This window comes from Amblyraja radiata, chromosome 6 (genome assembly GCF_010909765.2).
Source record: "Amblyraja radiata isolate CabotCenter1 chromosome 6, sAmbRad1.1.pri, whole genome shotgun sequence".
NCBI classification, from domain to species: domain Eukaryota; kingdom Metazoa; phylum Chordata; class Chondrichthyes; order Rajiformes; family Rajidae; genus Amblyraja; species Amblyraja radiata.
This window is the reverse complement of record NC_045961.1, coordinates 103,552,718-103,579,919: the sequence shown is the minus strand read 5'-3', so window position 1 is coordinate 103,579,919 and position 27,202 is coordinate 103,552,718. Positions and strand designations below refer to the sequence as shown.

The window sequence follows — 27,202 nt, the reverse complement described above, 5'->3', positions numbered from 1 at the left end:
TTTGAAATGATAAACTTTAACTTGCCTTCACCTCTGGGGAAAGTACAAGTTTTCTCCAAAAACAGAAGTTTGATGCACACGTGATGGTTGTCAACCAATTAATTTTAATTGTCATCAGGTTAACATTTCAGCTTTAAAATAACTTCTAAACAAAATATTGGTCACCAGTTGCTTGGCAAAAAGAAAAGCACAAATCAGAAAACTTGTTACAAACGTATTGGGATTGCCCGTGGGCTCAAACCCTCCCCAGAAGGAGATCTGAAAGCCACTGAGACCGGAGTATCCACACTAGAGTACAAAATAGAAGTAGGCTTTACTCAACACCCTAATCTTGCAAAACTCCGTGGTACAAAACGTACACTAAAAGGAAACAGCACTATACTGTACTAAGCATTGCGTGCCACAGTTACACGTAGGGACATGGGTCGGTGGTCAGTACAGAACACACATTACATTTCAACAGGTTAGGTGGCTGTTTTTGTTTTTGTTTTCCTCCGATGTTAATTATTAAAAGTTTCTGTTAGGTTGACCATTCGAAATGTAGATTTTGTCAGTCAATTATCAAGGCGTGTCTGCAAGATAAATGGAAGATCAGGTTAAGAAACATTTGAGTACATTTTAAAAAATATTCTGTTTTTCAATGAGCAGATAGAACATAGCACAAGAACATAGCACATAGCACAATGCCTCTACATACACATAATCCATATCTCTCCATTTATAATATCTGTCTCCACTACCCTTGACAGCACGTTCCAGGCACTTACCACACTCTGTAAAAAAACACTTGTCCCGCACATCTCCTTTAAACTTTGCCCTGCCTACCTCAAAGCTATGCCCTCTAGTATTTGATTTTTCTATCCTGGGAGAAAGGTTCTGTTTGTCTATCCTATCCATGCATTCTATTAGGTCTTCATGTGACCTTTGGCATTCCAGAGTCTGTCCTTTGGAATATCAAATCCCCTCCAATCCAGGCATCGTTCTGGTAAATCTGCTCTGCACCGTTTCCAAAGACTCTACATCCTTCCAGCAGTGGGGTGTAATTTATCTTGCCCAACAGCTCTGTACTTGAGAATGAGAGGGACCTTGGCCAAGAACTAGCATTCTTGCTTTTCCAAAGATAGACACAAAGTGTTGGAGTAACTGGAGTCAGGCAGCATCTCTGGAGGAAAAGGATAGGCAAAGTTTCGGGTCGGGACCCTTCTTCAGACTCAACACTGCTTTACCTCTTTACTGTCAAAACCCTGAAGGCAGCAGCAGGACTAGAGGCACCTAGGGGATGGTGGGCAAGTGAGAGGTGCAAGAGAGGCAAGTAGAGCCAATTAACCTACAAAGCCGCACGTCTTTGGGATGTGGGTGGAACCGAGGAAACTCATGCAGTCACAGGGAGAACATGCAAACTCCACACAAACAGCACCCGATGCAGCGGCTCTACTAGCTGCGCTGCCCACTGGAATGTGTAGTGATTTTTTTCCTGCTGCATGACAAACTGACTTCTGTGGCAAGGGCAGAACTACAGAATGATCCTTTAGCTCGCTGGCGCCAGGATCAGAATGTCTCTGATCAGGTACAGAACATTCTGAAGGGGGAGGGAGAACATCCAGTACACATATTGGTACTAATAACACACATCGGAAAGAGGAAAAATACAAAGTGCTGGACGGATTGCTCTGAAGGCCAGGATAGAGTGGATATGGAGAAGATGTTTCCACTAGTGGGAGAGTCTAGGACCAGAGACCATAGCCTCCGAATAAAAGGACGGATCTTTAGATAGATGAGAAGGAAAGATAGATCAGCCATGATTGAATGGCAGAGTTGACTTGATGGGCCAAACAGCCTAATTCTGCTCCTACAACCTATGAACATGAATCCAGCGGGTCAGGTAGCATCTGTGGAGGGAACTGGATAGACAACATTTTGCATCAGGCACCTTAAGACTTGTCTGAAACTACTCTCTTCACTTCAGTTTAGTTTGCCACATGTACTGAGGTACAGTGAATGGCTTTGCCATCCAGAGGCTACCTGATCTGCTGAGTTCCTCCAGCACTTTGTTTTTTGCTCAAATTCCCTGCATCTGCCGCTCCTGGGATAGTGAGATTAGAGAGTTACGCAGAAGGTTAAAACCCAGGACCTCCAGGGTCATAACCTATGGATTGCTCCCTGCACCATGTGCTAGAGAGGGAGAAATAGGAGGATAGGACAAATAAAAAGCTGGGCTTTAGTTACTTGTATCATTTTGGAGGTGCATGGGATCTGAATGGTGCCATTATGTTCCAATTCTATCCCACTCAAAACTAATCCCAGTTATTGGTTTACTTGGCAAAAAATGGTTTTCTTAATCTGTTTCGGTTTAACGATGAAAGTACCTATTGCCAGATCCCAAAACAATTAACGTTGCAATATTTAAAATTATGCCCCAAGTTGGGGTGGGCATTATAAAACTAAACATATTAATCTAGTCAACGCATTCTTATAGTAATTAGGGCGGCAGTGTCTCAGTGGTAGTGTTGCTACCCCACAGCACCAGAGACCCAGGTTCGATCCTGACTAGGGGTGCTGTTTGTACGGAGTTTGTACGTTGCCCCTGTGACCGTGTGTTTTTTTTTCACCAGGGATACTTCAGTTTCCTCCCACACCACAAATGAGCAGGGTTGCAGGCTAAGTGGCCTCTGTAAATTGTCTCTAGTGTCTAGGATAGCTGGTGATCGTTGGTTGGCACGGATTCAGTGGGCCGAGGGTCTTTTTCCAAGCTGTATCACTAAACAAAATCTAAACTGAGGGAAAACAAGTTAAGAGAACGGGTAGATAAAATAGGTCAAGCGAGCCACGTAAATTCATCGTTCCACTTTGTTGAATCGTAACACACTCGAATCAGTGAAGCAGAAATGTTTAAATACTGAGTAACTATTTCAAGCCAGGAGAGTCCAAGGATCAGGGCCAAACATACTGTGAGGACAGTTACCAAGTCATAGCTGGTAGAGCTGCTGCCTCACTGTATCCAGAGACCTGGGTTCAATTTTGACCTCCATGCAGTGTGGAGTTTGCACTCTCTCCCTGTGACTATGCGGGTTTCCTCCACATGTTCAGAGTTTCTCCCACATATAAAAGACCTGCGGTTAATTGGCCTCTGTAAAATTGCCTCTAGTGTGTAGGGAATGGATGCGAAAGTAGTATGACATCAATGCATCCTTGATGGGCTGAAGGGCCTGTTTCCATGCCGTACCTCTAAACCTAAAAGAACAGTCTTAGAATAAAGGGGAGGCCATTTAAGACTGAGGTGAGAAAAAAACTTTTCACCCAGAGAGTTGTGAATTTGTGGAATTCCCTGCCACAGAGGGTAGTGGAGGCCAAATCACTGGACGGATTTAAGAGAGAGTTGGATAGAGCTCTAGGGGCTAGTGGAGTCAAGGGATATGGGGAGAAGGTAGGCACGGGTTATTGATTTGGGATGATCACAATAATAATAATAATAATACATTTTATTTATGGGCGCCTTTCAAGAGTCTCAAGGACACCTTACAAAAATTGAGCATGTATAGGAAAAACATGTAAGGGGAATGAAATAAATAGTAGAGACATGACTAGTACACAAAGTAAAGACAGAATTCAATACAAAACACAGCATGAGGCAATTAATGCACAGATGAAAAGGGACGGGGACGTGGGGCTAAGGATAGGCAGAGGTGAAGAGATGGGTCTTGAGGCGGGACTGGAAGATGGGGAGGGACATCCCCATCGGTTGATGTAGGTGGAGCTGATGCCAAGGAGAAGTGAGTTGCAATAGTCCAGTCGGGAGGAGATGAAGGCATGGATGAGTCTTTCAGCAGCAGGCGGAGTGAGAGAGGGTCTGAGTTTGGCGATGTTGCGGAGATGAAAGAAGGAGGTTTTAATGACATGGCGGATGTGAGGCTCAAGGGAGAGGGTGGAATCAAAGATCACGCCAAGGTTGCGGGCCTGGGGAGATGGGGAGACAATGGTGCCGTCGATGGTGAGAGTGGGGTTATTGATTTTGCTGAGTGTGGCTTTGGAGCATATGAGGAGGAATTCTGTCTTATCGCTGTTGAGTTTGAGGAAATTATGAGGAAACAATGAATGGCGGTGCTGGCTCGAAGGGCCGAATGGCCTCCTCCTGCATCTATTGTCTATGTTTCTATGTAACTAGGCTGATAGGCTTGGAGAGTGCGGTTGTAGAGAGGATGTTTGCACTAGTGGGAGAGTAAGAATAGAGGTCACAGCCTCAGAATTAAAGGACGTTCTTTTAGGAAGAAAGATGAGGAGAAATTTCTTTAGTCAGAGGGTGGCGAATCTCTGGAATTCTTTGGCACTGAAGGCTGTGGAGGCCAAGTCAGTGGATATTTTTAAGGCAGAGGTAGATAGATTCTCGATTAGTACAGGTGTCAGAGGTTATGGGGAGGGCAGGAGAATGAGGTTAGGAGGGAGAGATAGATCAGCCATGATTGAATGGCGGAGTAGACTTGATGGGCTCAATGGCCTAATTCTATTCCTATTCTTTATCACCTTATGATAGAGCTACTGCCTTACTGCACCAGCAACTCAGATCATGTATGACCTCCAGTGCCATATGGAGTTTGCACGTTCTCTCTGTGACCATGTGGTCACAAGGAGAACGTGCAAACTGCACACTGCACGGTGTGGGTTTCCTCCAGGTGCTCTGGTTTCCTCCCATATTGTTCGGTAGGTTACCGGCTGCTGTAGATTGAGTAGTAAAATCTTTGGAGAGCTGACTGAATGCGGGAAGGTTAAATAGTAGTGTAAATGGGTGCTTGGTGGGCCAAAGGGCCCCACTCCTCTCACGTCAGTCAGCGAGTTCAGTGTATTTGGAAGCAGCCTGCCAAATCTCACATGTGAACAATAACAGTAGCTTGAGACGTCAGCCCGTTTGCTTTCCAATTGCCAATGACACTTAAAATAGGCAAGACTTATAGTGATTGATTGAATTGAGACATGGCATAGAAACAGTGAGGTGAGCCAACCATCGATCACACGGTCACGCAATTTCTGTTTTCCCGCTGTCTCATTCACCCCCACATCTCCATTCAAAAGGTACGCCATTTTATTCTGAGGCTGCACCCTCTGGCCCTAGTCTCTCCCACTTCTGGAAACATCTTCCCCAATATCCACTCTATTCAGGACTTTCATTGTATCAAACAGATCCCTGAGGTTTACAGGGAAATTACGTCCAATATAGTTGCTCTGTCCTGGTATCGAGACTGAGTCGGGAAGCTCCAACGATGCAGAGGTTCGACCAGCCACGACCTGGTGTCCGATCGCCGGCCGGCGCGGGGGATCTGATATCTCCCCCCCCCCCCCCCCCCCCCGATGCAGGAGCTGATGACCCCGATATGGAGGGCTTGCCCGCCGGCTACGGGAGTAAGATCGTCCCATCAACGGAAGGCTCGAGGCCCCCGACTGCGGGAGAACAAAGTAGGGAAGAGAATGAACTTTTTTTCGCCATCCATCACAGTGAGGAATGTGGAGGAGTCACTGTGGTGGATGTTGATGTTAAAATATATTTTATGTGTTCTGTTGCTTTTTATTTGTCTGTATGACTTGGTAAATTAAATTCCTCGTATGTTGCATAATTGGCTAATAAAGTATGATTGTATTGTAGTGTATTGAGGAGATTCATGCTGAAGGAGATTTAAATGACAGAACACAAAGTTCTTCCGACAGGGTGGAGATCAGAGGAGTGCAGTTTTACCCAGCCCACTCACTGCCTTGGAGTTTAATCCTTATTGAAACTTTACAGCCAAGGAATAACTGATACCCATCAAATATTCCTAAATATTACATCTGTAAGAAATAATGGAGAGCTGCAGATCTACACCAGCATGAAAAACAGACCAACAACTTTCACTATTATTTTTTCACAACAATCATAATCATACAGCGTGCAAACAGGCCCTTCGGCCCAACATGCCTCATCCTCACTAGCCCCACCTGCCTGCGTTTGGCCCATATCCTTTACACCTGTCCTACCCATGTACCTGTCTAATTGTTTCTTAAACATTGCAATAATCCCTCCCTCAACTATCTCCTCGTTCCATGCACCCACCAACCTTTGTATGAAAACATTACCCCTCAGATTCCTATTAAATCTTTCCCCCTTTATCCTCTGGTTCTCGATTCCCCTACTCTGGGCAAGGGACTGTGCATCTACCCAATCTATTCCTCTCATGATTTTATACACCTCTATAAGATCACCCCTCACTCTCCTGCGCTCCCAGGAATAGAGTCCCAGTCTGCTCAACCTCTCCCTATAGCTCAGACCCTCGAGTCCTGGCAACACCCTCGAAGTTACACTCTTGTACATAGCACATAGCCCTCTCATTGTTCTTATGTATATGATTTTACTGGACAGTGGAAACCAAAGCATTTCACTGTATAGAGTTACATGTGACAATAAAGTACTATTGAACCTTATATACCACTGAACTCAAATAAATCCTGATAAAATGTTTCAAATTCCAGGCTAAAGTCCATCCCTTTCACCAGTGCTTATCGCTGGGTCATAAATCGTGGGATAAATGTGATCACCACAGATGACCTTTGCTTTTCCATCTTAATGAGCGCTAACTCAGATAAACCTGATTTGTCACACACGTCGTGAAGGTTTCAATTACTTCTGAGGCAACGTGGGCAAGAAGCACCGGAAAGTCTGGTGCATCCAACCTACCTCCCTCCCCGTATCACAGCACGGTTTGGGAACAGCTCCATCCAAGACTTTAAGAAATTGCAGAGTTGTGGATGTAGCCCAGGCCATCACGCAAACCAACCTCCCTTCCGTCGACTCCATCTATACTTCACGCTGCCTCGGCAAGACCACCAGCGTAATCAAGGACCAGTCTCACATCCAGTCATTCCCTCTTATCCCCTCGTCATCGTTGAAAACATTAGCGACGCAGTGGTACTGGTTTCCAATGGGAACGGTGACGGACGCACCACACATCTCTGTCCTCCAGTTCCTGCGGACTTCCGCCACTGGAAGTATAGGATTTTGGTGTGTGTGTGTTTTATCATCATTCCTTACAATGCCGTGTACGACAGTGATCACAACTTCTACTGAAATGTGGATGGCCGTTGGCTCGCTAGAAGCTCATCCGCCCTTTGACAGGTCTTGTTTTTGGTCCTGCTGGGGGTCCACAGCCCCTCCACACCTGGCAAACCAGGTGGGGGAGACGGTTTAGTCGCCGACCATGGAGCAGGTAGCATGGGATTACATGGTACCTGTGGCGGGGGCAACTGTCCCTGACCTATCCCCTCTCCCATCTGGCAAAAGGTATAGCAGTTTCAAAACGTGCACCTCCAGATTCAGGGACAGTTTCTTCCCAGCTGTTATCTGGCAACTGAACCATCCTCATCAGCTAGAGACTTTCTGACCTGACATCGGAGACCTTTGAATTATCTTTATTCGACTTTGTTGAACTACAATGTTATATCTTTGCATTAAACATTATACCCGTTACCCTTTGTGCACTTGATAGTGTTCATTGAGTCTTTTCTTTGACTGGATAGCACGCAAGCAAAATCTTTTCACTCTACCTCTACACATGACAATAATAAATGTCTTCCCAGCTATTATCAGGTGACTGATTCTATCAACTCTAGAGAGCAATCCTGAGCTATCTACCTCGTTGGAGACCCTCAGAATGTCTTTAATCGGACTTTATATCTTACACTAAATGCTATTCCCATTATCCTGCATCTGTACACTGTGGATGGTTCGACTGTAATCATGTATTGCCTTTCCACTGACTGGTTAGCATGCTACAAAAGCTTTTCACTGTACCTCTGTACACATGACAATAAACTAGACTAAACTGAGGGTGGCACACCGGTGCAGTTGTAGAGTTGCTGCCTTACAGCGCCAGAGACCCGGGTTCGATCCTGACAACGGGTGCTGTCTGTAAGTCGTACATTCTGCATGTGACCGCGTTGGGTTTTTCTCCGGATGCTCCAGTTTCCTCCCACACCCCAAAGACATACTGGTTTGTAGATTAATTGGCTTCGGCAAAAAAATTAAATTGTCCCTGGAGTGTAGGATAGGGCTAGTATACAGATATCGCCAGTCGGCGAGGACTCGATGGGTTGAAAGGCCTGTTTCCGCGCTGTATCTCTAAACTACAATGTTATATCCTTGCACTAAATGTTGTACCCTTTATCTGAATACTGTGGACTGCTTACAATACAATATAATATTTATTGTCATTTGAACCTCAGTGCAGCTCAAACGAACTCTGTTTCTACAGCCATACAAACAAAAACGATTCCTACTTGACACACCATTTTAGGCCGCGCCGTTTTTATGTAGTCTTTTTGTTTTTATGTAGTCTTTTTGTTGACTGAATAGCCTGCAGGTTAAAGGGTTTTATTGTACCTCGGTACACGTGACAATGTTAAATTAAACTAAACCCCCTCTACCCCAGTACATTATCCACCAACAGTACCCTGCTCAGCGGCAAATCCTCTCTGGTCACTGATCCAGTACCGTCAGCTCTGTTCCAACCGCTAATGCACTTCTCTCCTCAGCTCCCCAGACCTACAGCAACAGCAGGTACACAAAAAAGCTGGAGAAACTCAGCGGGTGCAGCAGCATCTATGGAGCGAAGGAAAAAGGCAACGTTTCGGGTCGAAACCCTTCTTCAGACTGAAACCCTACTTCAGACGCTCCATAGATGCTGCTGCACCCGCTGAGTTTCTCCAGCTTTTTTGTGTACCTTCGATTTTCCAGCATCTGCAGTTCCTTCTTAAACACTACAGCAACAGCACTCTGGTCTAGTCAAACAACTAAAGGGCCTGTCCCACTTGGCTATTTTTTCGGCAACAGCCGGCGTCATATCAGTGTCACCAAAAGATTTTGAACATTTCAAAATCCATCGGCGACAAAAAAAATGTTGCGAAACTTGAAAAAACACCGCGCATCGTCACGCTGCAAATTTTTCGGTGAATATGTCAGTCAATGATGCCGGCAGTCACGGAAAAAAATCGCCAAGTGGCACAGGTCCTTAAGACCATGCTACTTTAATGGTTCAATTAAACCACTCACCTGTACCTAGGTACTAGTGAAGTTCACTTTTTTTTGCATACAATTAAGGAACAATCTTAGTCTACATTGGCACAATCATACTTAAGTACAAGAATAGATGACACTGAGGCAGTACACAAGAGTCATCACGTTCCTGGTGCAGGTCAAAGTTGTTACAAATGTAGTGTCTTAATTTGGCAATAAAGGCCTGTTACCCTGGCAGCAGCACTAGGTTGGAGTTGCAGCCTAGCCTGGCCTGGCCTGGCCTGTCTCCACAGATGCTGCATGACCTGCTGTACATTCCTAGTGTTTGCTTAGAGCAACTTCAACAGCTACAGCAGGGTAGATCTATTTTAGGTAACGGGAAGAATATGAATCTAGGCTTGCATATCATCCTCTCCTCCGTTACCAAGAAGTCTTTACGATTTTTCTTTTATCATTTTCCTTTGTCATTTTAAAAAGAAAAGCAAAAAACTGCTGGGAATACTTAACCCGAAGCATCAGCTATCCAAGTTCTCCAGAGATGCTGCCGGACCGGCGGAGTTACTCCAGCTTTTTGTGTCTATCTCACTGAAAACCATATAATTATGGAGATGGCGCAGCGGTAGAGTTGCTGCCTTACAGCGTCAGGGCTCCGGGTTCTATCCTGACTACGGGTGCTGTCTGTACGGAGTTTGTACGCTCTCCGTGACCATGTGGGTTTTCTCCAGGCGCTCCTGTTTCCTCCCTCACTCCAAAGACGTGCAGGTTCATAGGTTAATTGGCTGCAGTAAAAATTGTAAATTGACCCTAGTGTGTAGGGTAGTGCTAGTGTAACGGCTGGCTGGCGTGGGCTCGGAAGGCTGAAGGGCCCGTTTCTGCACTGTATCACTAAAGTCTAAAGGGCATTCAATCTTTTACTGTGAAACTTTACAGCTGGAACGTGGGCAGGGAAGAAACAGCCAGTCCCTTGCAAAGAGGTGTGGTAGACAAGAGTTAAGATGAGTTTAGTAGCTTTTACCAGTGGTCAACATCAGCATCGTCAAACTGCCCAGCCTCCACCTGCGTGGCATCTACCTCCATCCCATCTGCAGAGAGAAGTTAGAGGCCGTTAGAGTTACAGAGTAACTGTGCTACAACTGTAGCCCCAATCTTCCAACCTACCTCATTGTGGCTGGTGCATTTTTAAAAATAGAATCTGCACTTTGTAATGGTGTAACTTGATAATGCTATACCCTAGATAGACACAAAATGCTGGAGTTACTCAGCGGGACAGGCGGCATTTCTGGAGAGGGATGGGTGATGTTTCGGGTCGAGACCCTTCTCATGCACTCTGGTAACACAGGGAACTGCAGATGCTGGTTAACAAAAAAAAAAAACAAACACAAAATCCTGGAGTAACTCAACGGGTTCGGCAGTATCTCGGGAGAACACGGATGGGTGACGTTTCGAATCCTCACAAAAATTGTCACCTATCCATGTTGTCCAGAGATGCTGCCTGAGTTACTCCAGTAACTGCTGAGTTACTCCAGCACTTTGTGTCTTTTTCTGCAATGTGGTATATTTCCCTTTGCGCAACCTGCTGGACTTGTGTATGGTTTGATTGTACTCGTGTATGATATAACCTGGGAGACAGACACAGTGGCGCAGCGCTAAGTTGCTGTCTTACCAGAGGAGCTACAGTTGTTTGTTTAGTTTAGACATACAGCGCAGAAACAGGCCCTTTGGCGCACCGAGTCCGTGCCGACCAGCGTTCCCCGCACAGTAGGGACAATTTAACATTTTTTACTAGCTTATTAACCCACAAACCTGTACGCTCTTGGGAGTGTGGGAGGAAACAGAAGATCTCGGAGTAAACTTACACGGTCACGGGGAGATCTGGCACTGTAAGGCAGTAACTCTACCGCTACGCCACCGTGTCGCCCACTACACCGTTGCGAGGAGCTCTCCTCACCTTCGTTGTCGGCGGCCGACTCGTCTGTCCACACTCCGGCCATGTGGAAGGGCTGTTGGCTGACCGACTGGGCCAGCATGCCCTCCAGCCTCTGCAAGGTGGCGTGTCCCTCCGGGTTCAGGCGGGAGAAAGCTTCGTCGTAGGTGCAGAAGGAGGGGATGTCTCCCTGGCCTCGCTCTGTTGGGGAGGAAGGATGATGAGGTTTAAAACAGGTTCCATTCAGTTCACTCTATTGCCACGTGTAACGAGCTACAGTAATAGGTTTTTGTTTTTGCATGCTAACCAGTCAGTAGAAAGACAATACATGATTACAATCGAGCCATTTACAGTGTACAGATACATGATAAGGGAATAACGTTTAACCATATAACAATTACAGCACGGAAACAGGCCATCTCGGCCCTACAAGTCCGTGCCGAACAACTTTTTTCCCTTAGTCCCACCTGCCTGCACTCATATAACCATATAACAGTGCAAGGTAAAGCTAGCAAAGTTGATCAAGGACACCAGTGAGGTAGATAGTAGTTCAGCACTGCTCTCTGGTTGTGAACGGATGGTTCAGTTACCTGATAACATCTGGGAAGAAACTATCCCTGAATTTGGAGTTGTGCGTTTTCACACTTCTGTACCTTTTGCCTGATGGGAGAAGAGGGAGTGACCGGGGTGCGACTCGTCCTTGATTAAGCTGCTGGCCTTGCCGAGGCAGCGTGAGGTATAGATGGATTCCATGGAAGGGAGGTTTAGCTGCAAACTTGGCGGCCCCACTGCAGAGCAGTCCACAGAGCCCAGATGGCCAGGGTGATCCAGAACTAAACCATCTTTCCCGTCCCAACAACACACAGCCCGAGAAGCGACTAGATCAGAACACCCAAAGATAGACACAAAATGCCCGAGTAACTGGACAGGCAACGCACTGGGGAGTAGGAATGGGTTTGATGTTTAGCATTGAGACCCCTCTTCACACTTGGCCTGAAACGTCACCCATGCCTTCTCTATAGAGATGCTGAGCTGCTCCAGCATTTTGTGTCTATCTTTGGTGTAAACCAGCATCTGCAGTTCCTTCCTATACAGAGTTCAGAACCTATCCAGCTTCCCACTGGGTCACTCAGGAATAGGGTTGCCAACTGTCCCGTATTAGCCGTACGTTGGGCTAAATTGGTTTGTCCCGTAAAGGACCGCCCTTGTCCCGTATTTGACTGCTACTACTCGGGTCGAGGGGACTGTCTGGTCGAAGCATCCGGCCCCGCCTCACCCGTCCCAATGTAGTGCAGCCCATGGAGTGCAGCAGCAGCAGCAGCGCCTCGCCTGTGGCCCAGTCGGTCGGCAGCCCGGCCAGCTGTCCAACCTTCGGGCCTTCGCTTACCGCTGACACCACCACCACCCCTCCTTCTCATGATCGAAACTCCTCAGCTGGCCCGCCGGCTGGGCTTTGTGTGCAGTCCAGCACCCGGGCCAACTCATCATTCACCCAGCCACGGCCGAGTCTTTCAACAAATTGCCGTCGGGGAATTTGTCCCGTATTTGGGAGTGAGAAAGTTGGCAATCCTACTCAGGAACCACCACAGGCATTGTTTGTCCAGTTTAGAGAGTATAGTGCAGAAACAAGCCCTTCGGCCCACCGAGTCTGCGCCAACCAACAATCGCCCTGTACACTAGTTCTTCCTTACACACTAGGGACAATTTACAGAAACCAATTAACCTAACAAACCTGCATGTCTTTGGAATGTGAGAAGAAACTGGAGCACCCTGGGAATACCCACGTGGTCACGGGGGAAGAATATACCAACTCCGCACAGATGGCACCTGTTGTCAGGATTGAACCTGGATCTCTGGCGCTAAGGCAATCAATGTTACTCTGAGGGTAGGAACATTGAATACTCCAAATATATAGGCAACTTAACCTACAAACCCCCACTCCTGTGCACCCATTTCTCCCTCCCTCCTTCCCTTTCCACCTATATTTCTTTCTCAGGCTTCACAATTTGTACCTTATCTCACACATTTGATCTTTTCATCTCTGGACTTTGTCCAACCATCTGCCTATCAAAACCGCCTCCCCTCACCAATCACGTTCCAGGGCACTGCAGGGACTTGGTGGGCATAAAGGCCTGTTTCCATGCTGTATCTTTCAATTAATGCAACGGTGGCACAGCGGTAGAGTTGCTGCCTTACAGCTCCCAGGTTTGATCCCGAACACGGGTGCTGTCCGCATGGAGTTTGTACGTTCTCCCCGTGACTGCGTAGGTTTTCTCCGGGTGCTCCGGTTTCCTCCCGCATTCCAAAGAAGTGCAGGTTTGTGGCTTAAAATTGGCTTCTGTAAATTGTCACTGATGAGTAGGACTGAACAATGGCGCGGGTGATTGCTGGTCGTCATGGTCTTAGTGGGCTGAAGGCCTGTTGCCACGCTGGTATCTCAAAACTAAACTAAGTCCTGGAAATTTATTGCAAGGGAGAGGTTGGCAACGTTTGCTCAGCTACTGCCCTCTGGTGGTTGAAACCAAAATATCCACGATTCAACCAAAATTAATTAAATCACTTTGAAGTATTACGACTAGGGACCACTTAGATAATGTAAGCCCAGCCTGCACCACTGTTTAGTGAGATCGATCATCATACCAGCACCTCTCCTACAGTCATATGGAACGAAACAGACCCTCTGGCTCAAACAAGATGCCCCATCTACACATGTCCTATTTTTCCACGTTTGGCCCAGATCCCTCTAAATCTTTTTTAGTTTACATACATGGCTAACCTAGAACACGCCGATCATCGATCACCCCATCGCACATTAGTTCGATGCTATCCCACTTTCACGTCCACTCCCCACACACTCGGGCCAATTTTACAGAGGTCAATTAACCTAAAAAACCCCCGCATGTCTTTGGGAAGGAGGAAACCGGAGCACCCGGAGGAAACCCACTCGGTCACAGGGAGAATGTGCACACTTCTACACAGATAACACCCGAGGTCAGGATCAATACAATACTTTATTAGCCAAGTATGTTTTGCCACATACGAGGAATTTCATTTGCCATACAGTCATACAAATAAAAAGCAACGGAACACACAAAATACATTTTAACATAAACACCCATCACAGTGACTCCTCCACATTCCTCACTGTGATGGAAGGCGAAAAAAAGTTCAATCTCTTCCCTTCTTTGTCCTCCAGCGGTCGTGGGCCTTTAGCCTTCCGTCGTCGGGACGATCTTACTCCCGTAGCCGTTGGCGGGCCTCCGCGTCGGGGTGATCAGCTCCTGCATCGGGGGGATGTCAGCTGCCCCGCACCGAGCGATCTGACCCCGGGTCGGTCAAACCTTCCTCGTCGTTGGAGCTCCCGACTCGGCCTCTCTCGAGACCGCGAGCTCTCGTTGTTAAAGTCCGCAGGCCGCGTGCGGTTGGAGCGATCCCAGGCAAGGGGTCAGCTCCGGTGTTAAGTCCACGCCCCGCGGAGGGACTCAAAGTCAGTCCCGAGCAAGGCAAGGCCGCCAGCTCCATCGATGTTAGGCCGCAGAGCGCCCGGAGATACGACCCGAAAACCAACCCCATCTCCGGCAAGGGTAAGAGACTGAAAAAAAAGTTCCCCCCAACACCCCCCCCCCCCCCCCCACACGTTAAACAAACCAGAGAACATTTACACAAACTTTTAAGACACACTAAAAATAACAACAAAAAAGATGAAAAAACAGACACGGTTGGCAGGGCTGCCAATCGTGCAGTGCCCCCTGGTGGTAATTAAACCCGGGTCTCCACCCATTATACCTGTTTGACTTGATAACAGTTTATGTATAGTATTAACTGATTTGATTAGATAGCAAGCAAAACAAAGCTTTTGATTGTACCGATACAACATTTAAAAGACATTTGGATGGGTACATGGATGAGAAAGGTTTAGAGGGATATGGGCCAAACGGTGGGACTAGAGTAGATGGGACATCTTAATTGGCATGGACAAGTTGGGCTGAAGGGCCTGTTTCCGTGCTGTATGACTCGATGGCTCTACCTGACGTGGCGAAAGCTGTAGGAAGGAACTGCAGAAGCTGGTTTAAATCGAAGATAGGCACAGAATGCTGAAGTAACTCAGCGGGGCAGGCAGCATCTCTGGAGATAAGGAACAGGTGACGTTTCAGGTTGAGATGTCTGAAGAAGTCACCCATTCCTTCTCTCCAGAGATGCTCCGCGTCCCTCTGAGTTATTCCAGCATTTTATGTCCATCTACACGTGACGAGAATATACCTTGATCCTAATGGTAGGCACAGGTGCCAAGATCCAACAGGGTTGGAAGTGGCATATTTAGGTCTACGACCTTTAAACAGGAAAGTGACATTTTTGCCCAAATAATTGTGAAGCAAAGGAAGGAGCTTTCACCCACCGTGCGCCTCAACATCATACTCCTCTCCCTCCTCATCGTCCTCCTCAAAGTCGTTCTCCGAGTCCGAGTCGTCGGGGTCCGGGTGCAAGGCCTGGCAATCGCACATGGCGGTGAACATCTGGTCCACTGTGAAGGAACGGCAGGCAGGCAGCATAAACCAGCAGCAAAGGACTCGTCTTAAGAGGAGGTGAACCTCCAGCGTTTTGGCTGGGGAAAACTAGCAACACTTCTGCACATCCTTCTGCAGTAGTACAGGGCCCTATGAGACCACACATGGAGTATTGTGTGTAGTTCTGGCCTGGAAATTTGAGGAAGGACATTCTTGCTATTGAGGGAGAGCAGCGTAGTTTCACAAGGTTAATTCTGGACATTCTTGCTATTGAGTGCAGCGTAGGTTCATTCCCGATGGCGGGACTGCCATGTTGAAAGAATGGTGCGGCTGGGCTTGTATTCACTGGAATTTAGAAGGATGAGAGGATATCTTATTGAAATATATAAGATTATTAAGGGATTGTACACGCTAGAGGCAGGAAACGTATTCCCGGTGTTGGGGGAGTCCAGAACCAGGGTTTAAGAATAAGGGGTAGGGCATTTAAAACAGAGATGAGGAAAAACTTTTTCACCCAGAGAGTTGTGAATCTGTGGAATTCTCTGCCTCAGAAGGCAGCGTGGGGGGCAATTCTCTGGATACTTTCAAGAGAGAGCTAGATAGGGCTCTTAAAGATAACGGAGTCAAGGGATATGGGGAGAAGGCAGGAACGGGGTACTGATTGTGGATGATCAGCCGTGATCACAGTGAATGGCGGAGTTGGCTCGATGGGCCGAATGGCCTACTCCTGCACGTATTGTCACTCCGGCACAACTGGTAGACCATATGACACAGGAGCGGAATTAAGCCATTTGGCCCATCGAGTCTACTCTGCCATTAGCTGATCTATCTCATTGTTTCCCATAGGACCCCCATTCTCCTGCCTTCTCCCCATAACCCCTAACACCCTCACTATTCAAGAATCTGTCAATCTTGTCTTTAAAAACACCCAATGACTTGGCCTCCACAGCTGTCTGTGGCAATGAATTACAGATTCACCACCTTCTGGTGAAAGAAAATCCTCCTCATCTCTTTCCTAAAGGCAGGTCCTTTTATTCTGAGGCTGTGCCACTACTGGAGATATGCTTCCCACATCCACTTTGTGGGTGGAGTTTGCACACTCTCTTTGTGTGGCGCGGGATTCCTCCCACATCGCAAAAACGTGTGGGTTTGTAGGTTAATTGGCCTCTGGAAAAGTGCCCCTAGATTAAGGTGTGGATGTGAAAGTGGGATAACACAGACTAGTGTGAACGGGTGATCAATGGTCGGCGTAAGGGCCCATCAACCGTTATGGGGCGAACGCAGGAGGGAACGGAGCTACTGACAGCATTTACATCAGACCTGGTACTCACGTGCTGTTTTGTCCACCGGTACAAAGCGAACCTCGGTGATGGGGCTGGCGTCTTCATCTTCCTCTGCCTCCTCTCCATCTGATGCCTTTTCTTCCATGTTTTCTTCTTTACTCCCGTCTGTCACATGCAGAGATGTCAATCAATTAAACTAGCACCACCACAGTGTTTCCTGATCTCATAACTTGCCCCCGACTGGTGGCTTTCCGCTGACTGGTTAGCATGCAACAAAAGCTTTTCAATGTACCCTGGGTATACGTGACAATAAACTGAACTCTGAAACTCTCATAGACATCTTTTGAACTTCTGACAGCACTTTGTTTTGTACTTGAAGCCAACAGGATTCTTTACACGGGTCTGTGGAGGGAAGGAATGTGGTGACGTTTTGGTATACAATGTTGGTATACAAAGTGCTGAAGTAATTCAGCGGGTCAGGTAGTGTCTGTAGGAATGGACGGACTTAGTTTAAGACTCCTCTGGTCTAGTGTAAGACTAGTGGATATAGTTTAACAGTGGAAAGGGAAAGATTTGAATAATAATAATAATGGATGGGATTTATATAGCGCCTTTCTAATACTCAAGGCGCTTTACATCGCATTATTCATTCACTCCTCAGTCACACTCGGTGGTGTTAAGCTACTTCTGTAGCCACAGCTGCCCTGGGGCAGACTGACGGAAGCATGGCTGCCAATCTGCGCCTACGGCCCCTCCGACCACCACCAATCACTCACACACATTCACACACAGGCAAAGGTGGGTGAAGTGTCTTGCCCAAGGACACAACGACAGTATGCACTCCAAGCGGGATTCGAACCGGCTACCCAAGCGGGTTCTATTCTATTGAATAGAACCTGAGGGGTAATTTTTTCCACAGAGGGCAGTGGGTATATGGAACAAGCTGCCAGAGGCAGTAGTTGAGGCAGGTACCATAGCAGCATTTAAAAATATATTTGCAGGTAGACAAAAATGCTGGATAAACTCAGCGGGTGAGGCAGCATCTATGGAGCGAAGGAATCCATCACATCAGTCTGAAGAAGGGTCTCGACCCGAAACGTCACCCGAAACTTCGCTCCATAGATGCTGCCTCACCCGCTGTGTTTATCCAGCATTTTTGTCTACCTTCGATTTCTCCAGCATCTGCAGTTCTTTCTTAAAAATATATTTGGAGATATACATGGATGGAAAGATTTAGAGGGATATGGGGCCAAAATCATGGCAGATGGGACTAGTGTAAATGGGAAATACTAGTCCGCGTGGGCAAGTTTGGCTGAGGTGCATTTTTGTATGCTGTATGATTCTATGACTCTACATATTAAATGTTTAAAACTATGGATACCAAAACCAATCCCAAAACCTAAAACCAGCACCGAACACTTCCTAGAATGAAGGTAGACACAAAATGCTGGAGTAACTCAGTGGGTGAGGCAGCATCTATGGAGAGAAGGAATGGGTGACGTTTCGGGTCACACACTGACTCACCCCCCAGCTTGGCATTCACCATCACATACAGGTGCTCCTGTGGATAAACCGTCACGTCTCGGGACACCGCGTGTAAACTGATGGTCGGATATTCCAGGGAGAATCCCATACCAGATCCATCAAACCAAGATAGTCGGCTGCAAGGCAAAACAAGATACAGATATGAATGAACAAATGGCATGCAAACAGAAACATTCCATGCTATAGGAGGGATGCCATTAAGTTAGAAAGAGTGCAGTGAAGATTTACGAGGATTTGCCAGGATTCAAGTGCCTAATCAATGAGAGTTGGACGGGCTAGGACTTTATTCCTTGGAGTGCAGGAGGCTGAGGGGTGATCTTATATATATAAAATCACGTGGGGAATGTCGTCTACTTGCAATATCAGTATAACAGGTTTGTAAACAGAGATAGGGTAAATGCACAGTATTTTGTCCAGACAATAGGTGCAGGAGTAGGCCATTCGGTCCTTCGAGCCAGCACCGCCATTCAATGTGATCATGGCCGATCATCCACAATCAGTACCCCGTTCCTGCCTTCTCCCCACATTCCCTATCTTTAAGAACCCTATCAAGCTCTCTCTTGAAAGTATCCAGAAAACCGGCCTCCACCGCCCTCTGAGGCAGAGAATTCCAGACTCACAACTTTCTGTGTGAAAAAAGTGTTTCCTCGTCTCCGTTCTAAACGGCTTAACCCTTATTCTTAAACTGTGGACCCTGGTTCTGGACTCCCCCAACATTGGGAACATGTTTCCTGCCTCTAGCGTGTCCAAACCCTTAATAATCTTATATGTTTCAATAAGATACCCTCTCATCCTTCCAAATCAAGAACTAGAAGACATAGGTTTAGGGTGAGAGGAGAAAGGTTTAATATGAACCTGAGGGGCAAATTATTCACACAGAGGGTGGTGGGTTTATGGAACGAGCCGCCAGAGGAAGTGGTTGAGGCTGGGACTATAATGGCATTTAAGATATTTGGACGGGTACATGGATCGGAAAGATTTAGAGGGATATGGGCCAAACGTGGGCAGATGGGGCTTCTTGGGTTGGCATGAACAAGTTGAGCCGAAGACCTTGTATTCATGCCGTGTGGCTGTTCAATCTGTAAAATAATCCTAAATAAGCAACCACGCAACAGAAGCTTTTCACTGTACATGTGACAATAAACTAAACTCAACGATTCCCTCTGAAGTTATCTGACGCTCTAGGCACCAGGAAATACAGACAAGCCACTATAGTCATGGACTCTGTACGGAAAGTGTGTGTTAAGGGCCTGTCCCATTTAGGCGACAGTTGCATGTCTTGCAGGTGGCACGCGAAGATTTTGTGAATCCCAAAATCCTGGGGCACCGCGCGGGACCGTGCATCACTGCCTACACCACCACGTCTCACCATGACACGTAAATAACACCCAAGTGGGACAGGCCCTTTAATGTTCTCTGGTTTGTTTTATGTGGGGGGTGGGGGAGAGGGTCGGATTTTTTCCATCTCTTACCTTGCTGGAGATGCGATTGTTTTCCGGATCGTATCTCCGGTCGCTCTGCATCCTAACATCATGGAGCTGGAGGCCTCGCTCGAGACAGACTTTGAGCCCCACCACGGGGACGTGGACTTACCTTCGTAGCCGACCCCTTGCCTGGGATCGACGCTCCAACCGCGGCCTGCAGATTTCACCATTGGGCAGTCTCGGGCAGAGACCGATGACGGGAAGCCCCAAACGAAGCAAAAGGTTCAACCAGCCCTGACCCGGCGCGGGGGAGCTGACATCCCCCTCCCCCGATGCAGGAGCTTGATCTGCCTAAACGTGGAGGGCTCGAACGCCGCAGGCTACGGGAGCCAAAATCGTTCCCGTCAACGGAAATCTCGAGGCCGACCGCGGGAGAACAAAGAAGGGAAGAGATTGAACTTTGTTTCACCTTCCATTACAGTGAGGAATGTGGAGGTGTCACTGCGGTGGATGTTAATGTTAAAATGTATTTTGTGTGTTTTGTTGCTTTTGATTCGTATGACTGTATGGCAAATCAAATTCTTCGTATGTTGCCACACAAGGTTAATAAAGTATGATTCTGATTAAAGCCAAGCACAAATCTCTAGCCAGTGTTTAGGAATCACATTACAATTGTTTTTCCCTCTATAATAATCAGGTAACCACCTTTCATAAAAGTCAAGGAATAAGCTGCCAGACTGGACATGCTACATACAGGCAAAAAACAGGCAGGATTGCCAGTGGATCTACCAGGTACTGGCCTCTTTCAATAAGCAACCAATGGAGACATGTTTCTAGGTTTCTCGCTCTGTCTCCCCGCCTAGAATTAACCATGGGCAACACCAAGGACTTCAATTACAACAACTTCTGTTTATGCAGCATCTCCAACATTGCAGAAACATCAAAAGGTACTTCGGGGAACATAGAACAGAATAGCAAAGGAACGGGGCCCTTCGGCCCACAGTGTTTGTGCCAAGTTAATAAAAAGGAACTGCGGATGCTGGTTTATACCAAAGATAGACAGAAAATGGTGGAGGAACTCAACGGGTCAGGCAGCATCTCTGGAGAACATGGATAGGTGAAGAAGGATCCGGACCAGAAGTCTGAGGAAAGGTCCAGACCCAAAATGCCACCTATCCATTTTTCTCCAGGGATGTTGCCTGACACGCTGAGTTACTCCAGCATTTTGGGTCTATCTATGATGCTAAATTAAACTGATCTCATCCCCTGGAACATGATCCATATCCATATTTTCTCTGCACTTCCACGTACCTATCTAAAAGCCTCTTTAAACACTACTATCGTATCTGCCTCCACCACCACTTGCCTTGCACATCTCCATTGAACTGTCCCCCTTCACCTTATAGCTATGACCTCTAGTGTTGGACATATCCACCCTGGGGAAAAGACGCTCTGACTGTCTACCCTATCTATGCCTCTCATAAATTTACAAGAGCCATTTATGGGAGCATTTTGGAAGATACCCAGAATCTCAAGTTAGAGAGACAGGCGTTCACCAGCATCGTGAGAGAAGCACAAACTCAAGTTGTACAAGGCATGTCCATCAGGGGATGGATGGACCTGGGGAAATAAGATTTTGGGAAGGCCAAGGCAAGGGAGATTACAACACAAGGATGAGGCTGTAACAACAAAAACACTGATCGACCAGGAACCAATGCAGGTGAGTGGACACAGAGGGCATTGGTAGAGTAGGCAAAGCATATACCAGGATAAGATTCGTTTAGATCCAATTATCTCAGTTACCCTTGGCCGATACTCTTTCCATTAGTTCTAAAATCACTAATTCATCCATTTAAAATGGCCTTTTCTTTCTCATCGCCATCCCTGCGCTTGACAACATCAGATGCAAAATGAGTCAAAGTTGAAAAGGACATAAAGTGCTGGAGTAACTCAATGGGTCAGGCTGCATCTTTGGATAGAGGATGTTTCAGGTCAGGACTCTTCTTCAGACTGTCAACATTTCATATTCTATTACTTAGCTTGCTGGTGTCAATCTGATTATCGTTCAGATTTAATCCCAACAGTTGGGAGGACTACAAAAAGGTCGTAGGCAGTAGGAGCAGAATTAGGCCATTCGGCCCATTCAATCATGGCTGATCTAGCTCTCCCACCAAATCCCATTCTCCTGCCTTCTCCCCTTAACCCCTGACACACATACTAAGCAAGAATCTAAAGGTAGACAAAAATGCTGGAGAAACTCAGCGGGTGAGGCAGCATCTATGGAGCGAAGGAATAGGTGACATTTAGGGTCGAGACCCTTCTTCAGCAAGAATCTATCTATCTCTGCCTTAAAAATGGAAAGAAACAAAGAGCCAATGACTCTTATGAAGGGCCAGGGACCGAAATGTTGACTGCCCATTTCCCTCCACAGATGCTGCCTGACCTGCCACGCAGAATTGAATGGTACCTTTTTGCCACATGTATCCAACAATAGGGGAATTACTTTTCTACACACAGTTGGTACTGATTCTAATGCAGTTTATACAACTCTGTCAGCTGGGTCAAATCATACCGTACATGAGCACACAACTCTGTGACAGCCTTGTATCCAAGTGAAGCTTCATGTCGATGCCAGCAACACCCTAGCCCGTTGATGAATGAAATCATCGGAGCAAATGATAGCATTGAGAGAAACAACCCCCCAATTTAAAAGTAACGTTGGCACCGGCTCTGCCACGTCGCCGGGTCACACAAAGGATGGAGAGTTCTTCCCACACTGCCTGGGATCAAAGCCAAAGCTTCAACGATGGGCTGTTTCAGAGGAAGCAAATGAACATGGGTGGCGAAAATGCCAGTGGAATTTTGATGCAACAACTCACATGCAGCCGATAGTCAGGGAACAGGAAGAACTGTGTAGAAAGGGCTGAAGAAGGGTCCCGACCCGAGACGTCACCCATCCTTTTTCTCCAGACATGCTGCCTGGCCCGCTGAGCTATTCCAGCATTTTGTGTCCAGCATCTTGTTTGCCCACGTAACTGCTACCCCAGGTGCTTCGACCAATAATCCCCCCCCCCCCTCACTTCTTGTTTAGTTTAGAGATACAGCATGGAAATAGATTCTTTGCTCACCGAGCACATGTCGACCATCCATCACCTCTTCACACCAGTTCTATGTTATCCCACTTTCTCATCCACTCGCTGCACACTAGAGGCAAGTTACAGGAGGTAAATTCATCGTCTTTTGGGATGAGGGAGGAAACCCAAATGGTCATGGGGAGAATGTGTAGCAGTGGGCTATAATCCAGCTGGATGCTTTCTATTGGGAGGTTAATATAGGCAGTTGGCTTTAGCTTTGCGCCACTGTGCTGTAAGTATTTAACCTTGTCTCGGCAGTTTGGTCTAAATCATGAAACTCCATTAGCACTGCACATAGCATGATTAGTGGACGTGTGTAGGAAGGAACTGCAGATGCTGGTTTAAACCAGAAAGATATAAAACATCAGCCATATCATAGCAACATGGAAAATAGGTGCAGGAGTAGGCCATTCGGCTCTGAGCCAACACCATTCTTGCCACCAAAGCTCACATTTATCCGCATTATACTGCATCTGCCCACTTACCCAACCTATCCAAGTCACCCTGCAGCCTCATAGCATCCTCCTCGCAGCTCACACTGCCACTCAGCTTTGGGCCATCCGCAAACTTGGAGATGTTACGTTTAATTATTTTGTCTAAATCGTTAATATATATTGTAAATAGCTGGGATCCTAGCACTGAGCCTTGCAGTACCCCACTAGTCACTGCCTGCCATTCTGAAAATAACCCGTTAATTCCTACTCTTTGTTTCCTGTCTGCCAGCCAGTTCTCTATCCTGTCAATACCCTACCCCCAATACCATGTGCTCTAATTTTGCACTAATCTTTTGTGTGGGACCTTGTCAAAGGCTTTTTGAAAGTCCAAATACACCACATCCACTGGCTCTCCCTTATCCATTCTACGTTGCATCCTCAATAATTCCAGAAGATTGCTCAAGCATGATTTCCCCATCACAAATCCATGCTGACTTTCACCGATCCCATCACTGCTTTCCAAATGCGCGGCTATTTCATCTTTTATGATTGACTCCAGCATCTTCCCCACCTCCGATGTCAGACTAACTGGTCAATAATTCCCTGTTTTCTCTCTCCCTCCTTTCTTAAACATTAAGGTCACATTAGCTACCCGCCAGACCACAGGAACTGATCCGGAGTCTATAGAACACCAAAGATCACCAATGTATCCACGATTTCTAGAGCCACCTCCTTGAGTACTTTGGGACGCAGACCATCAGGCCCTGGGGATTTATCTGTCTTCAGTCCCAACAGTTTACCCAACACCATTTCATGACTAATGTGAATTTCCTTCAGTTCCTCCTTCATGCCAGATCCTCGGTCATTCATTCATTTGTCCTATGTGCCTTCTATATATCTCTCTTTTCCCTATCCCCTGACTCTCCGTCTGAAGAAGGGTCTCGACTCGAAACGTCATCTATTCTTTTTCTCCAGACGTGCTGCCTGACCCACTGAGTTACTCCAGCTTCTTGTGTCTAATGCTGGAGTTTTACGACAAGCCCAGGGAACATGAGCTGAACCGCCGAGCGAGAATCCAACTTTTAGCAAAAACAATCGTCCACTTTTCCCTTTCACATTGCGGCTATTGTTCATGAGCTGCAGAGTCAGCAGACTGCAGTATCGAGGCACCTGGCCGCTTTGCCCTCAGGCTCCGAGCTGCCCGAAGTGCTTGTACGAACCGCGCATACGCCGAGAGAGAGCGGGTCAACGTGTGAGCGGGACACGGATTCGCAGAAGGGTGGTGAATCTGTGGAATTAATGTGAAAAAGACGACTGTGGAGACTAAGTTAATGGATATTTTTACAGCGGAGATCGACAGATTTTACATTAGTACGGGTGTCAGGGGTTATAGGGTGAAGGCAGGAGAATGGGGTTGAGAGGGAGAGATAAATCAGCCATGAGTGAATGGCGGAGTAGACTTGATGGGCCGAATGGCTTAATTCTGCTCCTAGAACCTATGAACACGCAGTACTGACTGCAGAAGTGACTGGGGATGGTTGGCACTCCACCATCGCTGGGGACCAAGGGAGCAGCGGTAGAGTTGCTGCCTTACAGCGATGGGGAGGGCGGTGGGGGCCGGCTCTCTGGATACTTTCAAGAGAGAGCTAGATAGGGCTCTTAAAGATAGCGGAGTCAGGGGATATGGGGAGAAGGCAGGAACGGGGTACTGATTGTGGATGATCAGCCATGATCACATTGAATGGCGGTGCTGGCTCGAAGGGCCGAATGGCCTCCTCCTGCACCTATTGTCTATGTTTCTATGTCATTGACTCTCCCTCCTCTCCCCTCTTCAACTCCCCCACCCTCCAATATTCCCCCCGTTACATCCTCCCATCTGTTCACCCCCTCCCCCCTCTCTCCCCAAGCCGGGCCGGGCCCCGGGCTGGGCCTCACCTCTCGGCGATGTAGAGGGTGCCGGTGCCCAGGCCCAGTCCGTCCATCACAGCCGCGATCTCGGGCTGCTGCAGCCGCACGCCCTCGGCCGGGGGCGGGAAACACTGCAGGAAAACCATGGCCTCGTCTCGCCCGGGCCCAAGGAGCCCCTTCTCCTGCTCCTTCTCCTCCCGCCGCTGCTGCTGCTGCTGTGACCGCCCCGACCCCGGGCCCACGGAGCCGCCGCCGCTTCCCCTTCTCCCGCTCCTCGCTCAGCGCTGCATGCGGCTCCCCGTGGCAACGGCCACCCGCTCACTCACTCACCCGCCCGCCCGCCAGCCCACAGCGCCGCCACAGGCCGGGAGGTGTCATTGCTCACACCGCAGCGCCGCCACAGGCCGGGGGGTGTCATTGCACACACCGCAGCGCCGCCACAGGCCGGGAGGTGTCATTGCTCACACTGCAGCGCCGCCACAGGCCGGGGGGTGTCTTTGCTCACACCGCAGCGCCGCCACAGGCCGGGGGTGTCATTGAAAGTGGGCATGCAGGTGCAGCAGGCAGTGAAGAAAGCGAATGGTATGTTAGCTTTCATAGCAAAAGGATTTGAGTATAGGAGCAGGGAGGTTCTACTGCAGTTGTACAGGGTCTTGGTGAGACCACACCTGGAGTATTGCGTACAGTTTTGGTCTCCAAATCTGAGGAAGGACATTATTGCCATAGAGGGAGTGCAGAGAAGGTTCACCAGACTGATTCCTGGGATGTCAGGACTGTCTTATGAAGAAAGACTGGATAGACTTGGTTTATACTCTCTAGAATTTAGGAGATTGAGAGGGGATCTTATAGAAACTTACAAAATTCTTAAGGGGTTGGACAGGCTAGATGCAGGAAGATTGCTCCCGATGTTGGGGAAGTCCAGGACAAGGGGTCACAGCTCAAGGATAAGGGGGAAATCCTTTAAAACCGAGATGAGAAGAACTTTTTTTCACACAGAGAGTGGTGAATCTCTGGAACTCCCTGCCACAGACGGTAGTCGAGGTCAGTTCATTGGCTATATTTAAGAGGGAGTTAGATGTGGCCCTTGTGGCTAAGGGGATCAGAGGGTATGGAGAGAAGGCAGGTACGGGATACTGAGTTGGATGATCAGCCATGATCATATTGAATGGCGGTGCAGGCTCGAAGGGCCGAATGGCCTACTCCTGCACCTAATTTCTATGTTTCTATGTTTCTATGTCATTGCTCACACCGCAGCGCCGCCACAGGCCGGGGGGTGTCATTGCTCACACCGCAGCGCCGCCACAGGCCGGGAGGTGTCTTTGCTCACACCGCAGCGCCGCCACAGGCCGGGGAGGTGTCATTGCTCACACCGCAGCGCCGCCACAGGCCGGGAGATGTCATTGCTCACACCGCAGCGCCGCCACAGGCCGGGAGGTGTCTTTATTCCAGCTACCAAGACAGATGTGTACAGCAGGTAATAATAATAATAATACATTTTATTTGTATAGCGCTTATCAAGGACTCAAAGTCGCTTTACATGGTAGACAAAAGTGCTGGAGAAACTCAGCGGGTGAGGCAGCATCTATGGAGCGAAGGAAATAGGCAACGTTTCGGGCCGAAACCCAGAAGGGTTTCGGCCCGAAACGTTGTCTATTTCCTATAGTGGAGATTGTTCAACTCTTTGCATGGAGCGAAGGAAATAGGCAACGTTTCGGGCCGAAACCCTTCTTCAGAGATGTGTACAGCAATTCGTTCTTCCCCCGCACAATTAAAGCATGGAATAATCTTCACCCTACCGTAGTTACCCAACCAGATTCAACTAAATTTAAAGTAGCTCTTTCTTCCCAAAAACCCTTTCTGGCTCAAGTCCTTCCCTTCACCACCTCAAGTTTAAATTCCATTTGGAATATTTTGGAGGACCAAGAGACCAAGACCCAAGTATTACTGACGCGACAACGCCGCCAGTGGTTGGGAGGTGTCATTACTGACGTGAGCCAGTGGGCGGGAGGTGTCA

At 47.7% G+C, this 27,202-nt stretch overlaps 1 protein-coding gene across 3 annotated transcripts; it reads right to left on the bottom strand.

Annotated features, from left to right (window-relative positions):
* Window positions 1-84: 84 nt before the first annotated feature.
* On the bottom strand, window positions 85-25,531 carry clns1a (chloride nucleotide-sensitive channel 1A). 3 transcript variants are annotated; one of them, XM_033023371.1, is made up of 7 exons: window positions 25,216-25,531; window positions 18,268-18,404; window positions 16,792-16,908; window positions 15,352-15,477; window positions 10,980-11,156; window positions 10,047-10,113; window positions 85-572 (listed from the first exon to the last, which is right to left on the bottom strand). In XM_033023371.1, coding segments are annotated over exons 1-7 (744 nt in total). In that variant the 5' UTR covers window positions 25,335-25,531; the 3' UTR covers window positions 85-571. The 3 variants fall into 3 exon arrangements, with proteins under 3 accessions (XP_032879262.1, XP_032879263.1, XP_032879261.1); XM_033023372.1 differs by lacking the exon at window positions 10,047-10,113 and having other exon boundaries at window positions 25,216-25,507; XM_033023370.1 differs by lacking the exon at window positions 85-572 and having other exon boundaries at window positions 10,043-10,113; window positions 25,216-25,486.
* Between the last annotated feature and the right edge of the window lie 1,671 nt (window positions 25,532-27,202).

Coding starts and splice junctions, on each gene's coding strand:
- clns1a (XM_033023370.1), bottom strand. CDS start 25,334: ATGGTTTTCCTGCAGTGTTTCCCGCCCCCGGCCGAGGGCGTGCGGCTG. Junction 11,157..15,351: donor GTATGATGTTGAGGCGCACG/GTGGGTGAAAGC, acceptor CCTCCCCAACAG/AGCGAGGCCAGGGAGACATC. Junction 10,114..10,979: donor GTCGGCCGCCGACAACGAAG/GTGAGGAGAGCT, acceptor TTCTCTCTGCAG/ATGGGATGGAGGTAGATGCC.